This window comes from Hypanus sabinus, chromosome 29 (assembly GCF_030144855.1).
Source record: "Hypanus sabinus isolate sHypSab1 chromosome 29, sHypSab1.hap1, whole genome shotgun sequence".
Taxonomy (NCBI): Eukaryota; Metazoa; Chordata; class Chondrichthyes; order Myliobatiformes; family Dasyatidae; genus Hypanus; species Hypanus sabinus.
The window spans coordinates 16,673,372-16,692,912 of NC_082734.1; the positions used below are offsets into that span (position 1 = coordinate 16,673,372).

The 19,541-nt window shown below is 41.6% G+C and overlaps 1 protein-coding gene across 1 annotated transcript in view; it reads left to right on the forward strand.

Annotated features, from left to right (window-relative positions):
* The first annotated feature begins 11,115 nt into the window (after positions 1–11,115).
* Positions 11,116–19,541, forward strand: part of txn2 (thioredoxin 2) — a 30,877-nt gene continuing 22,451 nt past the window's right edge. The window contains exons 1-2 of the mRNA XM_059953778.1: positions 11,116–11,289; positions 18,635–18,912. Of these exons, the coding sequence (XP_059809761.1) occupies positions 18,635–18,912 (278 nt within the window). The 5' untranslated portion in view covers positions 11,116–11,289. The remainder of the gene's footprint in view (positions 11,290–18,634; positions 18,913–19,541) is intronic.

Genomic DNA, 19,541 nt, shown 5'->3' on the forward strand with positions numbered 1-19,541 from the left:
GAGTCCAATGTTCCTTTAGTTGACATCTTCTGGATAGATCGTGAAACCATATATTTCACTTCTTTTATGTCTTTCACTTCATTAATTTCCAGCATCTGTAGATTTCCTCATGTTTGCCTTTCACTTAATTTATGTTTTTTGTCTTGGATATGATTATGGAACTGCTGGAGCCTGAGATTTGCATTTGCAGATCGTTTGGAGTCTGCAGTGTCTGAGAGGATTCTGGGAAGCAGAGGTGGCAAGCATAGGCAGGCTGTGGGACAGGGTGCCAGCCAACATTCAACTCCATTTCACCAATTAAAGCTCCCATTGTTCTCTGATTGAAATGGCAAGGGAAATTGAAACATCAAGATGAATGCGGAAGCTTAGAGATTGTTTCAGCACTCTGCAGTCTCTGAGAGGATTCCAGGAGATAGAGGCAGCATGCACGGACCTTATGGCGGGTAGGCTGCGGAACGGAATGCAAGCCAATGTTTGACACCATTTTGCTGATTAAAGCTTCCATTGTTCATCGATTGAAGTGACGAGGGAGATCGAAACATTGAAGCAAGTGCAGAGGGTGAATGCCAGCTGCCTGTCTTTTGATTGCTCTGCTTCGGAGAGGGAAAGGCCTACCGCTGTGCCCAGAGAGGGTTGTTCAGGTTTTCTGCGTTTTGGATGTGGACTTGGACTATAGGCTTTTTTTTCAATCTTATCTTTTTTATATAATGTGATTTTTGCCAAATCTTCTTGTTTTTTTTTCCTGAGGGGGGGGATTTGGGGGTCAATGTGCCTGTTTTGTTTTTGTTTGTTTTTTGCGCGGGGGGGGGGATTTGGAGGACTGATTGTGCTGCTTTTCTTTTCTTTCTTAGTTTCATGGCTACCTGGAGAAGAAGAATTTCAAATTGCGTCCTTTGATAATACATGAACCTTTGAAGACCATGGGAGAAAGGGAAGGGGAAGGAGCACCGGAGGGAGGTGATGGGCAGGTAAGGAGGTGAGGTGAGTGAAGTCAAAAGGAATGGGAAATGGTGAGGGGGGGGGGGGTTGCAAAGTTCGAGAAGCATTACCTGATTAGCTTTCTGTTATAATTACAATACATATTAAACACGTCATTTTGAATAATGAGATCTCTGCATATTTTCTTCTGACACCTAGCAGCTCACAGGATAACCGATGGTCAACACCATTACTAAAAACAACACTTTAGTTCCGTTCACCCAACATATACCACAACCAATATCAATGCAGCCACTCTAAGCAGAAATGGAAGGTCAAGTTTATTGTCATTTAACTACATACATGTATATAACATACATAACCATATAATTTATATAGAAACAAGATTTCTCCAAACCAGGGTGTAAAGCACAGTAGTACACATAACTCACATAACACGTGATAACTTGTGAAGGTAAGGATAATGTCTACAGATGAATCGCACATAAATAACAAACTAAAGTGCATTAATATTAAATATCGTAAGGCACAGAACAAATTAACCAGTGTCAGGGAGCTCGGAAGCCTAGTGACCTGAGGGAAGAAACTGTTTCCCATCCTGACCGTTCTTGTTTTTATGCATCATAGTCTCCTGCCTGATGGTACTGTTACATACCCCATAACTGGGTCACTTACCAGCAAAGATAGAGAGGTCCGTTGAAGTCTGATGGTACTATTTTTAACAGTAATTATTGATAAAAATACACAAAAGTAATATCAATGCAAACCTACAGATAATATATGTTGTCAATACTAAATCTAAAAGCGCGGGTATAATAATAATCAATAAGGAATAGCTCTATCGTTGTCTAGGGGATAATGTATTGTCCGATGGAAATATAGAAGTCACTTTAGTTCATTCAAGCTGCAGCTTTTTGGTTGGAGAGAAAGACGGGTTAAAATTTGCCCATTCCTTTTATGATGTCAATCCTTCGAGAGTCGTTGGGAGTTGATTTCCCCGTCGTTAGCTAAAAACCGTTCTTCCATGGTAAAGGCCCACTGATTCCGGGGCAAGTGGAAATGGACACACGTTGCCTTCCCACCGGCTTTCGCTATTATGGGATCGCTAGCGTTTCTTCTGGTGCGTCTGAGGGGCTGTTCCCACAGACCATCTTTTATCCTGACTCACAGGGTCTCAGATATCAATCAGGTTGGGATGATGCAATCCCTCCACCAACCCCCCCCCCCTCGGTTCATTGCCTGGGGGCTTCGATGCATCATACAGGATTCAATACACAATACACAATTCAATACACAATAGCTGGTATCAATGGTTCTGCCTTTCAGAGGCCAGGACACATTCCAAACTCTTTGTGGATTCTGCGTGTCCTTCTCTCATTTCCTGGGTCTCCTGAACTGACTCAATAGTGATCTTGTGATTCTCAAAAAGGAGGGGGCTACCCTGCACCCTTCGGCCCCTCAGAGCTGTGGCACATTCATAACAGTAGAAAGTCAGAGAGGTTGATGGATGGATGGGTGGGATCCTTAATAATACTAAGGGCCCTGCATATGCAGTGCTTCCGATAAATGCTCCCTGTGATCCTCTCAGCCTTTCTCATATTGACTTTTCCTTCCCTCGTCCAGAGATGCTGAACTTGTCAAAATAAGCTCTCCTTGCAGACTAGAACTTCCCAGCAGCTTGTTTGTATACTTCCTCATCTCAGTGAGTCACTATGGAGCCTCACTGAAACCTCTAAACATTCCATATAGCATCTCAGCAACAAATAATCTCCATCTTTTAATATTTCACCACATAGCGGCATTCCCATCAGGCTTCCAGAAGGATTTCCAAATACCAAGGAATAAATGGTGTATAAAAATCATTATATACAAATCCAAAGGACCAATCACCATTTGCCTAAATACTTTTTTAAAACCCCTCCTCATAATAGAAAACTGCATGGGATTAATCCAAAAGGTTGGGTTGTCCTAAACTTATTGTCTCTGAGGCAGTGTTACTAATGCTGTCTGCAGACAATTATCCCATGTAATAGACCTTGAGTCACAACAAAAACTTCAGCTGTTTTTCAGGCACTTTCCCTTGAGGCATGGGGAGAAGAATGCACTAAAGGACAGCCACAATCAGACAATAATACTTGGAATGGTTCATTAAGGGATTAAACTCACAGAGAGCGCAGGCCATCTAGCAGTGGAAGCAGGGGGAGAATGAAGAGATAAAGGACTCCTTTTTTAACAAGGAAACTGAACAAAAGACTTTGAACTATTGTATTGAGTTATGAGTAACTGATAATGCGTAAATGCAAGGGAATAAGGAGCCAGCAGTAATCATAATACAATAATATTCCAGACAATGATTAAAAAACCTATCTGGAGAAGACGAATCTCAGAGTTGTTTATGGATACGTACTTTGATAATAACTGAACCTTTAAACCTTTGAATAAGCTACAAGACCAAACAGATAGATTGTGAAAAATACCTAACTGTGATATGATAAGATGAAGTGGAAAAAATATTAATTGAGAGCTAAAACATTGGTAAGATAGGTGAGCAAGAGTTAGAAGATAGACTCTGGCCCCTTTATTAGGTACCTCCTGTATGTTCATGGACTTCTGCTGCTGTAGCCCATCCACTTCAGGGTTTGGCGCGACCAGATGTGCACACCACTGTTGTACTGTGTGATTATTTCAGTTTTCTGTGTTTGCCTTCCTGTTAGCTTTAACTAGTCTGACCGTTCTCCTCTGACTTCTCTCAATAACAAGGTGTTTTTGCCCACAGAAGTGTCACTCACTGGATGTTTTTGGTTTTTTGCACCATTCTCTGTAAACTCTAGAGACAGTTGTATGCGAGAATCCCAGGAGATTTGCGGTTTCTGAGAAACTTAACCCACCCTGTCTGGCACCAACAATCATTCCATGGTCAAAGTCATTTAAATCACATTCTTCTTCATTCTGATGTTTGGTCTAAAGTTCTTGACTATGTCTGCATGTTTTTATGCACTGTGTTGCTGCCACATAATTGGCTGATTAGATATTTGCATTAATGAGCAGGTGTACAGGTCTACAGGATAACGTGGCCACTGAATGTATATTCTATTAAAACCAAGATCAACCTAAATAACTAACAGGATAGATATAAAGAGAAAAAATACAAAGCTAACACTAAAGTAAGAGGTCAAAGGGACAAAAATGATATAGAAATACAGTGGATTTGATTAATTGGGACACTGAGTATATTTTGGCTCAATTAAATGGCTGCTCCAATTAGTCGAAGTTTCATGAAAATAGTTTTAAAAAGACTAACTACTATTTACCTGAGTAACAAATTATGTGTTTAAATGAAATACAGAACAAGTTAGAATACTACCATTTTTACTACAGAACTGTAAAATTGTGCAGGTGAAAGTTGCAGTTTTATAGTACTGTAGTTAAAAAAAGGTAGTGTTCTAATTTGTTCTGCACTTCAGTTAATATAATTTGTTCCTCGGTTAAATGGGAGTTTGTTCACCTGCACAGCTGGGGGCTGCAATTTGAGCTTTGAAGTCAAGACAGGAGTTAGGCAAGGTTTAACGGGGTGATTGACTGAGTTATGAGGCAAAAAAAAAGACAAGCAGAGAGGCATTTGGTGGACTCTATTCTCTATTTAGAGGATCTTGACCTTGGAGATGACCTTGCATTACTATCACATACACGCCAGCACACGCAAGAGAAAACTCAGCAGCTGTGTACCTTCGCTGGACAGGTTGGACTCAGAGTAAGCCAGGGAAAGTCTGAGACCATGACCCTCAATGTGGAGTCTCCTTCTCCCATTGACTTACCCAGCACCGGCAGATTCACCTACCTGGGAAACATCATTCGGCAGGATGGGACCAGGGACGACATCCAGTGCAGACTCAGCAAAGCTAGAAATGACTTCAAATCAACGAGTAACATCTGCGGATTAACCAAGTACAGCGTCCATACCAGAGCTGTGTTCTGTCCAAACTCTTGTATAGGTCAGAATGTTGGCGTGTGACAGGGAGTGACCTTGCAGAGCTGTCGTTATTCCACACCATGAGCCTCTGGAAGACCCTCTGTATCTTCTGGCCAAGAAAGATCTCCAACCGTGCCCTGCTCCTTCATGAGGAAATGTTGGAGATAGATTGTGCAGATGTTGAGAAGAGAGGCCAACTCCATCATCAAGAGAGCACTTCATTGGACCGTTGAAGGACGGAGGGAACGCGGGAGGCCAAAGACAACTTGGCACTGTATTGTACAAGTAGAAATGAGGACCCTGACCAAAACCTAGGTCACATTAGAGAAGATGGCTAAGGATAGACAGAGATGGAGGACCTTCATTGGTGCCCTAAACTATAAAACTGTGTATTAATTTTTAATAGTGATTGATGGAAGAATTAGTACAGTGTACGCTGCCATGTTCTCTTGATTGACTGTAAATGAACAAAATCACTGGAGACACCTAGTGCAGAAAATGGACTGTCTTCATTGCCTTTCTGCATGAGGTAGCGTCAAAAACACTGCTTGTTAATTTGCTGTCAGTCGGCCTAAATGAATGACATATCATAAGCATAAGCTATTCACTTTAAGCTAGGTGTAATGTCCAACAGCCCACATGTGCACATGACTGATGTTAGTTAAAAACTGTTGCATCCCCCAAATCTTCATTTTCACATTTTCATTGTAACATTCAAGATGATTGTTGATACTTTCAAATTCTTTGCAGTTCCTAATTTGCTGAAGTAGTGAAATTGTTTCATTTTCATTCCCGGCTGATCCTCACATCTCCAAGTCTGAATGCTTGAAACCACAGTGAACAGAACAGGCAGGAATTGTCTTACATGAGGAACTCTGCAGATGCTGGAAATTCAAACAACACACACAAAATGCTGGTGGAACACAGCGGGCCAGGCAGCATCTATAGAAAGAAGCACTGTCGATGTTTCGGGCCGAGACCCTTCATCAGGACTAACTGAAAGGAGAGATACTAAGACAAAATAAGAATTGTCTTACTGTTGATTTCTTGCCAACTATCAGTGACAGAAATCACTGCTTTTTCAACACAAACACAGCTGACACTATTGAAAAACTGTTTGATGTAGTGTCTAACAGACATGCAAGTGCACATGACTGACGTCAGTTAAAAACCGTCCGGCAGCAGTCTCCTGCCCCAATAAAGCAGCATGGTATCCCAAATAAATGAAGAAAATCCTGGCTATTTTCTTAATAAGTTTTTACCTTTATGGGTCGTCCCAGATAAGTGGCTGCCCCAATGAAGCAATGGCCCAATTATCCAAAATTCACTGAATTAGAATAATGATTTATAGAGGCAAAAAGAACTATAAAAATTATCAACATATAGTAAAATAAATAATGAAAAATGGTTTAACTACATAATGCCTCATAGGCCTGATTTTATTCTCACAAATCAATGAACCTGTTGTAAAAATAAAGATCACTCCCTACTTGTACATAGTTCTTTCCTTTTGCTTGTTTTTTCTTTCTACTCTTTTCTATAAGTGTATACCTCAGATAAATACTTTGTGGAGATTTGTGATATATATGATTATATGATGTATATGTACAATGTCTGAAATACATCCTATGGAAATGTTTGTTTGATGAACAATAAAAAAATAAATTACAAAAAAAAGAAAAATGAAAATTCAGACAAGGGATGCATAAAGTCAACTCCCTGGCTATGACATTGAAATATCTTACAAAGATTACTTCAAAAAACTGCAGAGGTGCCACCAAAGCTGTTTCCATTAAATCCTCCAAATCCATTGGCAAGATAAACAATGTCACCATTTTCTTTCATGTCAAGTTCCTAAAGCTGAGGTTCTATGCACTTTCAACCAGCAATAACAAGAGATTTCCTGAAAAAAAAGTATTATTCTCACTAACTTGAGTAGAATATAAAAACAAGGGGGTAATTTTGAGGTTTTAAAAGGCACTGGTGAGGCCTCACTTGGAGTATTGTGAGCAATTAATCTAAGAAAGAATGTGGTGACGTTGGAGTGGGTTCAAAGGGAGGTTCATGAAAATGATTCCTGGAACAAAAACCTTTATCATATGAGGGGTATATGATGGCTCTGGACCTGCATTAGCAGGAATTCAGAAGAATGAGGAGGAATTTCATTGAAACCTATCGAATAAAGTGAATGTGGAGAGGATGTATTTCTGTGGTGCAGGAGCCTAGGACCAGAGGACACAGCCTCAGAATAGAGGGGTGCCCATTTAGAACAGAGATGAGGAGGAATTTCTTTAGCCAAAGAGTGCTGAATCTGTGGAATTCATTGCCACAGGCAGGTGTGGAGGCCAAGGCATTGGGTATATTTAAGGCAGAGGTTGATAAGATTCTTGATTAATCAGGGCATGAAGGGTTACGGGGAGAAAGCAGGAGACTGGGACCGAGAGGGAAATGGATCAGCCATGACAAAATGGTGGAACAGACTTGACGGGCCAAATGGTCTAAACTGTGGCCACCAAAAATGGAAAAGGAGCATCCAGGAAGACAAACAGTACCTCAAGTCTCATTGTAAGAGCACAAGAAGAATATAGATGAAGCTTACAGATCAAGCAATGCATCCTCTGCTCTGTCAAACACTATTTGTTCTACATGTAGGAGAGACTACAGACCCCAACCAGGACTCATCACCGAACGTACAGATTTCGAGTGGAAGGTAGTCAGTTTTTATGCCAAAGAAGCAGAGAAAGAAAGGGATAGACCAAAAGTAGAGGTATTAAATGAGGAAGGGGTTGGGGGGATGGGAGGTGAGGCTAGTTTTGCCAAAATAAGACAGGATTTGTTGAAAGTAGATCAGGAGCATCTATTTGAAGTAAGTATACATCTGCACAGTGGGAATCATTCAAAGGAAAAACAGGAAGATTTCAGGGCCAACATACTATTGTAAGGCTGAAAGCCAGAGCTAACAAGTCCAGGGAATCCTGTATGTTTTTTGAGGGTTGGTTAAAGGGAAAAAAGAAGCATACAGCATTTACAGTAGTAAAGACAAGGGAGGTCCCTCTAAAGTATAATAAACGTAGGATGATGCCTAAAAAGGAAAAAAAAAGACAAAGAGAAGGTCATAAGGTATCAGCAGCAGGCAGGATGAAGATTAATATGAAGGCATTTTATATGTACATGTAGGGCTCTCAGTACCAGTAACTGTGGTGTTAACTGTTCAGGCTAACAAAATGGCTTCTCTGTATTGTTATAATGAAATGGTTTCTCTGTAATGTTACTTAATGCTGTAATGGGTTTCTGTAGCTGGAATGTTTGGGTTATAATTGCAGATAAGTGGGGGGGGAACTAACAAATGGAGAATTGTTATGCTATCTTGTATGTGTGAGCTGAGCGGGAGTTCGCGGTCTTTTTCGGGAGGCGAGTGAGGAGGACAGACACGTGAGGAGCGGACAGAGGCTCCAGGGTGGCAGATACTGCATGTCGGTGGTTCGGACGGTGGCCAAAGGCTCGGAAGGTCGTGAGCTCCAATGTATTAAAATATTATGTGCACAAACTGTTAAACTTACTGATTTGGTGCCTTTAGATGATCTATTTTTACTAACCCATCACTAAGAAATAACTACAGTCGGCCCTCCTTATGCGCGGATTCAACCAATCGCGGATCGAGAAAACCCGGAAGTTCTCTCTCCAGCACTCATTGTTTGAGCATGTACAGACTATTTTTTTCTTGCCATTATTTCCTAAACAATACAGTGTAACAACTATTTACATAGTATTTACATTGTATTAGGTACTATAAGTAATCTAGAAATGACTTAAATGTACAGGCAGTCCCCGGGTTATGAATGAGTTCCGTTCCTGAGTCCGTCTTTAAGTCGGATTTGAGGTCGGAACAGGTACATCCGGTATTATTTAGCATCAGTTAGTCGAGTGTTTTTTCTTAGTATATAGTACATATTTTACCTTTCTATGCATATAAAACACTTAAGAAACAAACGTATTTCAATAATTAAACCACTGCGTTGCTTAGTAATGATTGTAGCTTTCATCGGGGCAGGGCCTTTCAAATGCTCCGTTAAAATTGTTCTGATCGTTGACCAACTGTAGCCTAATGCTTTTCCAATGACCGATGGCATTTCACCTCTTTCCGATCGCTTTATTACTTCCACCTTATTTTCAATCGCGATCGTGATTATTTTCGTGAACAGAAACTCCGCGGATTCAGAGCTACACTGGGTCCTAATGTCCACCACTCTGAACATGTTAAATAAAGTCCGGGGTTCCGTCTTTATGTAGTCCGGGGCTACATAAAGACCGCCACACTGATTCAGGTTAAATAAGGGACTTGAGCATCGGTGATTTTTGGTATCAGTGGGGGTCTCGGAACCAATCTCCGCGGATAAGTAGGGCTGACTGTATAAAGCTGTAATTATTTACTTGCCTTTGTTGTATTGTCTGATATTTGTGTTGTGAGCGTGTACTGGGGGGACGGGGACATTACACTGTATTTACACCAAAGTATTGTACTGTTGGTGGGGCGACGGCGGTTCACCCTAGGCGAAGGGGGGTAAATTGGGAGCACCGACGTTACATACATTAAAGGAAAGAGTAAGGGGCAACTGGGACAATTGTATGTGGAGCTAGAAGATACAGGTGAGATCCTAAATGTATATTTAATCAGTAGTCACAAAGGAAACAGACTTTGTAGTTGAAGAGCTCAGTAAAAGGGAAAAGGGAAAATTTCCATAAATCAAGAGAAGATACTCGATGCATTTGTGGGCTTGAAGGTGAACTAATCACCATGGCCAAATGAAATTTATCTCAAGCAACTATGGATTGTAAGGAAAAGGACTGCTGTGGTGCTGGCTGAGATCTTTAAATCTTTGTTTCCACAAATGAGGAACCACATGGCTGGAGGACAGCAAATGTAGTCCCACTTTTCAAGAAGGACAGCAGTGAAAAGCCTGGGACCTCTGAGCCTAATGTCAATAGTAGGAAAGTTATTGATATAAATTGAGGAACAAGATTAATGATCACATGGGGAGGCAGAGACTGATCAGAAACACCCAGCATGACTTTGTCAAGGGCAGGACTTGTTTGACCAATCTGACTTCAGTTTTTCAAGGAGGTAACAAAGTGTGTTGATGAAGTCAGTGCTGTACATGTGGTTTAGATGGAGTTCAGGAAGACTTTGACAATTTACCAAATGGGAAATAGAAGATTATGGACCATGGGATCCAGAACAAGTTGGCAAACTGGATCCAAAATTCTCTTTGCAATAGGAGACATCCTCCAAAAAGACCACAACCTTGTCATCTTTTGGAGGCTTGCGTGTCTCAATGACCCAGAAAGCAAATTTGAGTCAGGGCTTTATGCTTTGGTTCTTGGTAGAATCACCATGGGGAATCAAAGGGTAGAGGCCTAAGTATAGTCCACCAGTCTTCTCGGTTTGGAGGTTAAGGTCCAGGCTAACAAATATGACTGGTAAAATAAAACTATTACAAAAAGTTATTAAAAATCCTTCTACACCTGAGTGTGACAGTATTCCTGAGTCTTCATCCAGGACTTGCATGGCTGACAGGAGTGAAAATTGAGAGGAAGCTATAGACATGATGAAGGAGCCCTGAATACCACCAGAGATGGAGGGCCTTCATTGCCGAATTGAACACTAGCGTTGTAAACAGGCAGTAAGTAATAGAAAAGAGTGTGGTTTTGTGCTTGAATGACTGTGGCTTTTGGTGTTCCACAGGGATCAGTGATGGGACCCTCACTGTTAGTAATATATGTGAATGATTTTGATATGAATAGAGGAAGCATGGATAGTAACAATGCTCCTCTAGTTTTTTTACACAGCTGCGCAGACCAGTCATTGGAATGACCAAGAATTTTTAAATAGGGCCTGAAAACTGCGCAGCTCTTTATGTTAACATTATATAAAATAAATTTTCAGTGGTTTTCCTGTAGAAAGAAATTTGTGGAGCTATTTAGTGCAGGGAGAAATTAGACCTTTTCCCACAATTTACTAAATCCACATGCTTCAAAAGGAAGAACAAGGCCTAAAAACGACAATGTCAACGCGGTCGGACCTGCAAGCAATGTCCCACGTGACCACGGCCGCCTCCCGCCCACTTCCGACTGCGGTCTCCTTTACAAAGATGGCGACCAGACAGAAAGCTTTTGTATAATCTAATTTCAGGGGAATCTGTGATCTTCCACTGCCCGCATGAGACGAAACAAGTTTTTTTTAAAAAAAAGCTTGCTCCGTCTTCCGCAGAAAGAAAGGCAAAAGAGCGTGCAGCGACACACCGCGAAGGCGACTGGGAATCCGTTTCCAGGAAGTGACGGAGGGGGACTAGACCAGCAGCGCCTGTGGCAGCGTGTACGAGGTGAGTTGGGGATTGGGGAGAAGGGCTACAAGCAGGGATCAAAGGGAGAGCGGCTGCTAGTCGAAAAGAATGGGGTGATTATCAGGGATTCATTGTGATGCTTGTTATATTTACATTTTTCAGAGGGCTCTCGACAAGGTTCCACACAGGACGATGGTCAACAAGGTTAGGGAACTGAGTTGGGAGTTATACACAGACATAGATTGAGAGTCGGTTATTGATTAGGAACGTATGGGAATAAAGGGTTGGCAGTTTGTGTACTAATAGGATTTTACAGACTAGTTATCCCTTTAGAAAGTTGATCATTCAGCCTGTTTGTCTATATTCTCAACAGAGTGATCTTATCTGTCTCATTCTCCCATACTTATTTTGCCTTGCATGTCTATCAATACACGTCTGATTTTTTGCCTCTTAATATGGGATAACTTGCAGTACTGGGTTAATTGATTACACATCTTTGAGATGGCAGAAGGAATTGATTCAGGGATTGATTTTTGGGTCTCAAATATTTGCAGTCCATGTCAATGATTAGGCTAAATTGGAATTGGTTTATTTTTAATTTTCCTTTTAAACTCTGTTGTGGAATTGTTAGGAAAGCAGGCTTTTAGAAATAGACAAGCTGAATAAAACTAGGATATCCTTGCCAAAGTAAGACCACAGTGAAGATTCAGTAGACTGGTTTTGTGGATAGCTGTCACGCGTTCTGAGGAGTCATTAGACTGGACACACATCACTCAGATTTTGTAGAACAAGAGGACATCTCACTGAAACTTAAAAAATTTGCAGATCCAACAGATTAGATGCAGTAAAGATGTTTCTCCCAGCAGAGAAGAATGAAACTAGCGGTTGCAATTTCAGAATACAGTGTAGACCATTTAGGGTGGGAATGAAGGGACATTTCTTCATTCAGAGTATGAATCTTTGGAATTCTCTGCAGGGCTTTGAAGGGTCCATCTTTTAATTTTTTTAAAAAAGGACTGAAAACGGTCTGTATTTCTTAAGAATAAAAATGTCTTCTTATAGCTTTTGTTCTCTCCCCTCCCCCTTCTTGTCCAGCCCTAATGAAGGCTCTTGGCCCGAAATTTCAACTATTTATATCTCTCTATAGATGCTGCTGATCTGCTGAGTTTCTCCAGCTTTTTGTTCGTGTTGCTCAAAATAAAAGGATGCTTTTTCAATTCATCAAGCCTGTGTCCTCAGTGGATGACTGGCCTTCTCCAATGTTATTAGGAATAATTCATTGCTTTATTTTGTTCATGTTTATTTTGTTATTTTGTTCTATAGCACTTTACAGTGATCACTGGAGGTTGGTATCAAATCTGGGTTGGTGCATTTATGAGACAGCAGTATTATCTGCAGTGCCACTGTGATGGGCAATGCAATTATCTACAGATCAAGAATATTAATTACCAAATAATTAAGCTTAATTACTGATTTTACAGTCAACTGGTACTGCACTAAATTTAACCCAGGTAGACAAGTGAATATGAAAATCAAGGTTCTTCTTTATCGAGTTTGGTGACCTTAAATGGATTTTTCCTGAAGTTATAATTTAGATTGACTGAATTACATTGCTCCATTCATTTAGTCTTTTCCATCCAGCAAAAGACAGAGCTGCAAATGCAACTTTTTCCATTTGTGCTCACTTACTGCATGTTACACCTCCGGCATTTAGAGCAGCCTTGAAGGCCCATCTCTTGTGTACAGGGCTTCCTTCATTGTCAGTAGCTTCCTCTCGATTTTCAGTACCGGCAGTCATGCAAGTCCTGGATGGAGACTCAGGAATACCGTCACACTCAGATGTGGAAGGATTCTTCATTGCTGTTTCTGTAACAATTTTGATTTACTAGTCAGGGTTATTAGAGCTGAACCCCTGAACCTGGAGGACATGTGGACCACTCGTAGTCCAGCCTTTATCCTTTGACCTGTTTGGCATGGGTGATGCTACCAAGAGGCAAAGCATAAAGCCCTGATTCCAGCCAGCATTGTCCTCCAGGTCATTGAGAGAAGGCGAGCCTCCAAACCCTATGACAATGTTGTGGTCCTCTTGGATGTTCTTCCATTTGTACACTTCCTTTAATCTAGTAAAAAAACCCCAAGGCTTTCCACAGGACCACCGGACAAAAATCTGGATATTATATCACTGAAAGTGATCAAAAGATTGATAAAAATAGAAAATTTAAAGAACATTGGCGGGGGGAGGTTAAAGCTTTGGTAGCTGAAGGAGTAGCACAACTGGTGGAGACATTACACGTGCAGAGGATCAAGGGAGCACAGATAATTTCAAAACAATGAAGACAGGATGCAGCAAAACCCTGAATGGATTTCAAAATGTGTGAGAATTTTAAAAATAGAGGTATTTTGAAGCTGAAGCCATTCTAGTTCACATAAACACAGGACTGATAGGTTAACGTACCTTAGTGTGAATTATGACATAGGAAGCAGCATTTTGGATGACCTTGGTGAATGGGATGAAGAAGTTAGTCATGAGTGTTGGAATGAATGTGGAAGAGGTAACAAAGGTGAGAGCTAGAAACATAGAAAACCTACAGCACGGTACAGGCCCTTTGGCCCACAAAGTTGTGCCGAACATGTCCCTACCTTAGAAATTACTAGGCTTACCTATAGCCCTCTATGTTACTAAGCTCTACCTACCTATCTAAAAGCCTCTTAAAAGACCCTATCGTATCCGCCTCCACCACTGTTGCCGGCAGCCCATTCCATGCACTCACCACTCTCTGAGTAAAAAACTTACCCCTACATCTCCTCTGTACCTACTCCCCAGCCCCTTAAACCTGTGTCCTCTTGTGGCAACCATTTCAGCCCTGGGAAAAAGCCTCTGACTATCCACATGATCAATGCCTCTCATCATCTTGTACACCTCTATCAGGTCACCTCTCATCCTTCTTCGCTCCAAGGAGAAAAGGCTGAGTTCACTCAACCTATTCTCATAAGGCATGCTCCCCAATCCAGGCAATATCCTTGTAAATCTCCTCGGCATCCTTTCTATGGTTTCCACATCCTTCCTGTAGTGAGGCGACCATAACTGAGCACAGTACTCCAAGTGGGGTCTGACCAGGGTCCTATATAGCTGCAACGTTACCTCTTAGCTCCTAAATTCAATTCCACTATTGATGAAGGCCCATACACCATATGCTTTCTTAACCACAGATCCCTCTGATCCTCCACACTGCCAAGAGTCTTACCATTAATATTATATTTTGCCATCATATTTGACCTACCAAAATGAACCACTTCATACTTATCTGGGTTGAACTCCATCTGCCACTTCTCAGTCCAGTTTTGCATCCTGCCAGTGTCCTGCTGTAACCTCTGACAGCCCTCCATACTATCCACAACACCTACAACCTTTGTGTCATCAGCAAACTTACTAAACCATCCCTCCACTTCCTCATCCAGGTCATTTATAAAAATCATGAAGAAGAAGGATCCCAGAACAGATCCCTGAGGCACCCCACTGGTGACTGACCTTCATGCAGAATATGACCCATCTACAACCACTCTTTGCCTTCTGTGGGCAAGCCAGTTCTGGATCTACAAAGCAATGTCCCCTTGGATCCCATGCCTCTTTACTTTCTCAGAAAGCCTTCCATGGGGTACCTTATCAAATGCCTTGCTGAAATCCATATACATTACATCTACTGCTCTTCCTTCATCACTGTGTTTAGTCACATCCTCAAAAAATTCAGTCTAGCTTGTAAGGCACTACCTGCCCTTGACAAAGTCATGCTGATCATATTATACCTCTCCAAATGTTCATAAATCCTGCCTCTCAGGATCTTCTCCATCAACTTACCAACCACTGAGGTAAGACTCACTGGTCTGTAATTTCCTGGGCTATCTCTACACCCTTTCTTGAGTAAAGGAACAATATCTGCAACCCTCCAATATTCCGGAACCTCTCCCGTCCCCATTGATGATGCAAAGATAATCGCTAGAGGCTCAGCAATCTCCTCCCTTGCCTCCCACAGTAGCCTGGTGTACATTTCATCCGGTCCCGGTGACTTATCCAACTTGATACTTTCCAGAAGCTCCAGCACATCCTCTTTCTTAATATCTACATGCTCAAGCTTTTCAGTCTGCTGCAAGTCATCATTACAATCACTAAGATCCTTTTCCATAGTGAATACTGAAGTAAAGTATTCATTTAGTACCTGCGCTACTTCCTCCGGTTCCATACACACTTTCCCACTGTCAAACTTGATAGGTCCTATTCTTTCACATCTTATCCTGTTGCTTTTCACATACTTGTAGAATGCCTTCGTGTTTTCCTTATTTCTGCCCGCCATGGCCCCTCCTGGCTCTCCTAATTTCCTCCTTAAGCTCCTTCCTAGTAGCCTTATAATCTTCTAGATCTCTAACATTACCTAGTTCTCTGAACCTTTTGTAAGCTTTTCTTCTTGTCTAGGTTAATTCCAGCCTTTGTACACCACAGTTCCTGTACCCTACCATAACTTCCCTGTCTCATTGAAACAGAACTCTACACAAATATCCCCTGAATACTTGCCGCATTTCTTCCATACTTTTCCCAGAGAACATCTGTTTCCAATTTCCTGCCTGATAGCCTCATAATTCCCCTTACTCCAATAAAACACTTTTCTAACTTGTCTGTTCCTCTCTCTCCAATGCTATTGTAAAGGAGATAGAATTATGATCACTATCTCCAAAATGATCTGACACCTGACCAGGCTCATTTCCCAATACTGAATCAAGTATAGCCTCTCCTCTTGTAGGTTTATCTACATACAGTGTCAAGAAACCTTCCTGAACACACCTAACAAACTCCAACCCATCTAAACCCCTTGCTCTAGGAATATGCCAATCAATATTTGGGAAATTAAAATCTCCCATTACGACAACTCTGTTGTTATTACAGCTTTCCAGGATCTGTTTCCCTATCTGTTCCTCGATATCTACTATTAGGCGGTCTATAAAAAAACACCCAGTAAAGTTATTGACCCCTTCCTGTTCCTAACCTCCACCCACAGAGATTCCGTAGACAATCCCTCCATGGCGTCCACCTTTTCTGCAGCCGTGACACTATCTCTGATCAACACCTCTTTTGCCTCCCTCCCTGTCCTTTCTGAAACATCTAAAACCCAGCACTTGAAGTAGCCAATCCTATCCCTGAGCCATCCAAGTCTCTGTAATGGCCACCACATCATTATCTCCAAGTACTGATCCACGCTCGAAGCTCATCAGCTTTGTTCACAACATTCCTTGTATTAAAGTAGACACATCTCAAGCCTTCGGTCTAAGTGCATTCCTTCTCTATCACCTGCCTATCCTCCCTCTCGCACTGTCTACAAGCTTTCCCTTTGTGAGCTAACCTCCTCTTCCCCAGTCTCTTCAGTTCAGTTCCCACCCCCAACAATTCTCCCCTGTAGCCTTAGCAAACCTCCCTGCCAGGATATTGGTCCCCCTGGGATTCAAGTGCAACTGGTCCTTTTTGTACAGGTCACACCTGCCCCAAAAGAGGTCCCAATGATCCAGAAATCTGAATCCCTGCCCCAATCCCTCAGCCACGCGTTTATCCTCCACCTCATCCTATTCTTATTCTCACTGTCGCGTGGCACAGGCAGTAGTCCTGAGATTACTGCCTTTGCGGTCCTGCTTCTCAACTTCCTTCCTAACTCCCTGTAGTCTTTTTTTTCAGGACCTCTTCCCTTTTCCTATCTACATCATTGAATCCAATATGTACCATGACCTCTGGCTGTTCTCCCTCCCACCGCAGGATATCCTGGACGTGACCCAAAACATCCCGGACCCTAGCGCCTGAGAGGCAAACTAGGAGAAGGTTTTGGAGTTGAATGGTGTGAGTCAGGTAGAAATAGCTGGCATGGATATGATGTCCAAAACTCTTCAATAAAGTATTTGACTGTGAATGCAGAGTCCTGAGTCAAAGTCCGATTTGTCAAGGGTAAGGATGGATGGAGTTGGTTGCCAGGGAATGAAACTTGTGGTGGGGTCTGAAGGTTTGTGCTGGAACTTCTTGATTATTTCATCGTGTATATTTGATAAGCTTTTTGGTAATTTGGAGGCACTGGTGGGGCTGAGAAATGAGGTAAACTGGATGAGATGGGTATACATGTGGAAATTGATGGCATATTATCAAAGGGGATATCAGTACGTGAGAAATCACTGGAAGTGGGGACGTGAAGCTGGTACATGGGTGCAGGAGAAGAAACCATTTCTTGTGAGTTTTTTTACGGGATTAGTAATTGGGGATCCACAGCTTTCAGGCCTTAGCATCAGAAATGGTGGAGTAGGGGCAGAAATAAAAAGGAATCCCAGAAGTATTCAGTAAATCAAACTTTAGAGAGTTGATGTTTCAGACCCAAATCCCAAGGACTAGATGTTTCAATCCTAATAGATATTCCCCAAATGGGGCTGTCTCAATTTCTACTCTTTATTTCTGATTTCCATTTTTTGTGGAGAGGGGGAGAAAATTGGACAATAAATTTCCACTGAGAGGTGTACTGTGTGTTGATCTAATTGTATTTCAGTCTTTGTATATTCAGATGCTATTGTCATGATCTGTGAAAGTGCATTTTATTGTCCAGGTTAAATGGGCCTCATCCTTCCACAGATTAGTTTTCACTCCTTACTTGCCTCCTATCAAGACAACATTTGTGCAGATATTGGTGGTAGAAGTGATCTGAATTACTCTTGTCAAAATATTTACTTCCTAAACCTTTTAGAAGGCATTTGCTTCTGGATGTTATATTCTCTTGCATATACTTGACATTTTATTTGAAGAAGTTATTTTTTTTGTCAGGGGAGCAGTTTCACAAATGACCACAGAAATAAGCTCAAACACGAGGAAATCTGCAGATGCTGGAAATTCAAACAACAACAGACACAAAATGCTAGTAGAACGCAGCATCTTGTGTGTGTGGTTGATAGAAATAAGCTGTTGGACATTTCATTTGTTTGCCCTCTATTTGTTTACAGTTATGTCTGGTGATTTCCTAGTTGTCATCTGGTCATGGGATGCTGATGTCAGGCTTTTACAACTGACTGTTCTTCCAACAGGGAGTGTAGCTAAGTGAGCACAGAACTGATCTATGGATCTTCCTTATTTTTATGAACTTAAGTTTTTTCTGCTTAAAGGCTTAATAAATTTATTTTTATCTGTACGCTGCACAACCTAGCATAATAATCGTGATTAATTGTGCTATTTCAATGGTGGATAAAGTCCAAGCAGCTGAATAATTCCCTGTTCCTGTTATAGGTGAGGTGACTTGCATTTTGTTTACTGAAGGATGATATTTTAATATAATTCCCATTTGCACATCATAACTCTAATGGTCTTCATTTGCAGATGGCATATAGAATTTTGTTGAGAAGGTTCGCATCAATGACCCTGAGGGAGGCTCCTCGGTCACTGCAGTCTCAATCCTCAGCATACTTCTCAGCTTTGAATTCCCTTTGCTGGCATGGCATCAAGCCTTCCTTTCATCACCTAGCCAGTGTAACTATTGCCAGAAGATTTTGTGCATCTCCTACCAATGAAGTTTCCTTCAACATACAGAACCAAGCAGATTTCACTGAACGAGTTATCAAGAGTACAAAACCAGTCTTGGTGGATTTCCATGCAAGGTGAGTTTATGTTTTTCGTTTCGGACCTTGTTGAGTTTTCCACTGACCTATTCCAGCTCACCTCGGATATGCACATGCATCAGGATTGGTGCACGGTTGTGTTTTCTATATTCAAGAATGATTACGTCATTTCCAATACACAAGTGTAAAGGAGGATGAAATACTCTGGATCCGATGCAGCACAAAAAAAATCACAAAAGATAAAGGACACAATAATAATAATAAAAAAACTATATATATATAATGTATATGTATATATACATGTGTTGGCGCGTGGCCTAGTGGGCAAGGCATCAGACTAGTAACCTGAAGCATGTTTGTGTCCTTGAGCAAGGCACTTAACAACACATTGCTCTGCGACGTCACTGGTGCCAAGCTGCATGGGTTCTAGTGCCCTTCCCTTGGACAACATCGGTGGCGTGGAGAGGGGAAGGCCTGCAGCTTGGGCAACTGCCGGTCTCCCATATAACCCTGCCCAGGCCTGCATCCTGGAAACTCCAGGTGCGGATCCATGGTCTCCCGAGACCGACGGATGCCACCATATATGTATATGTATATATAGTTTATTGACGTAAATGGAATGTATGATGATTAATTCCATATCGTTGAAAGACGGTGTTTATTTCGAT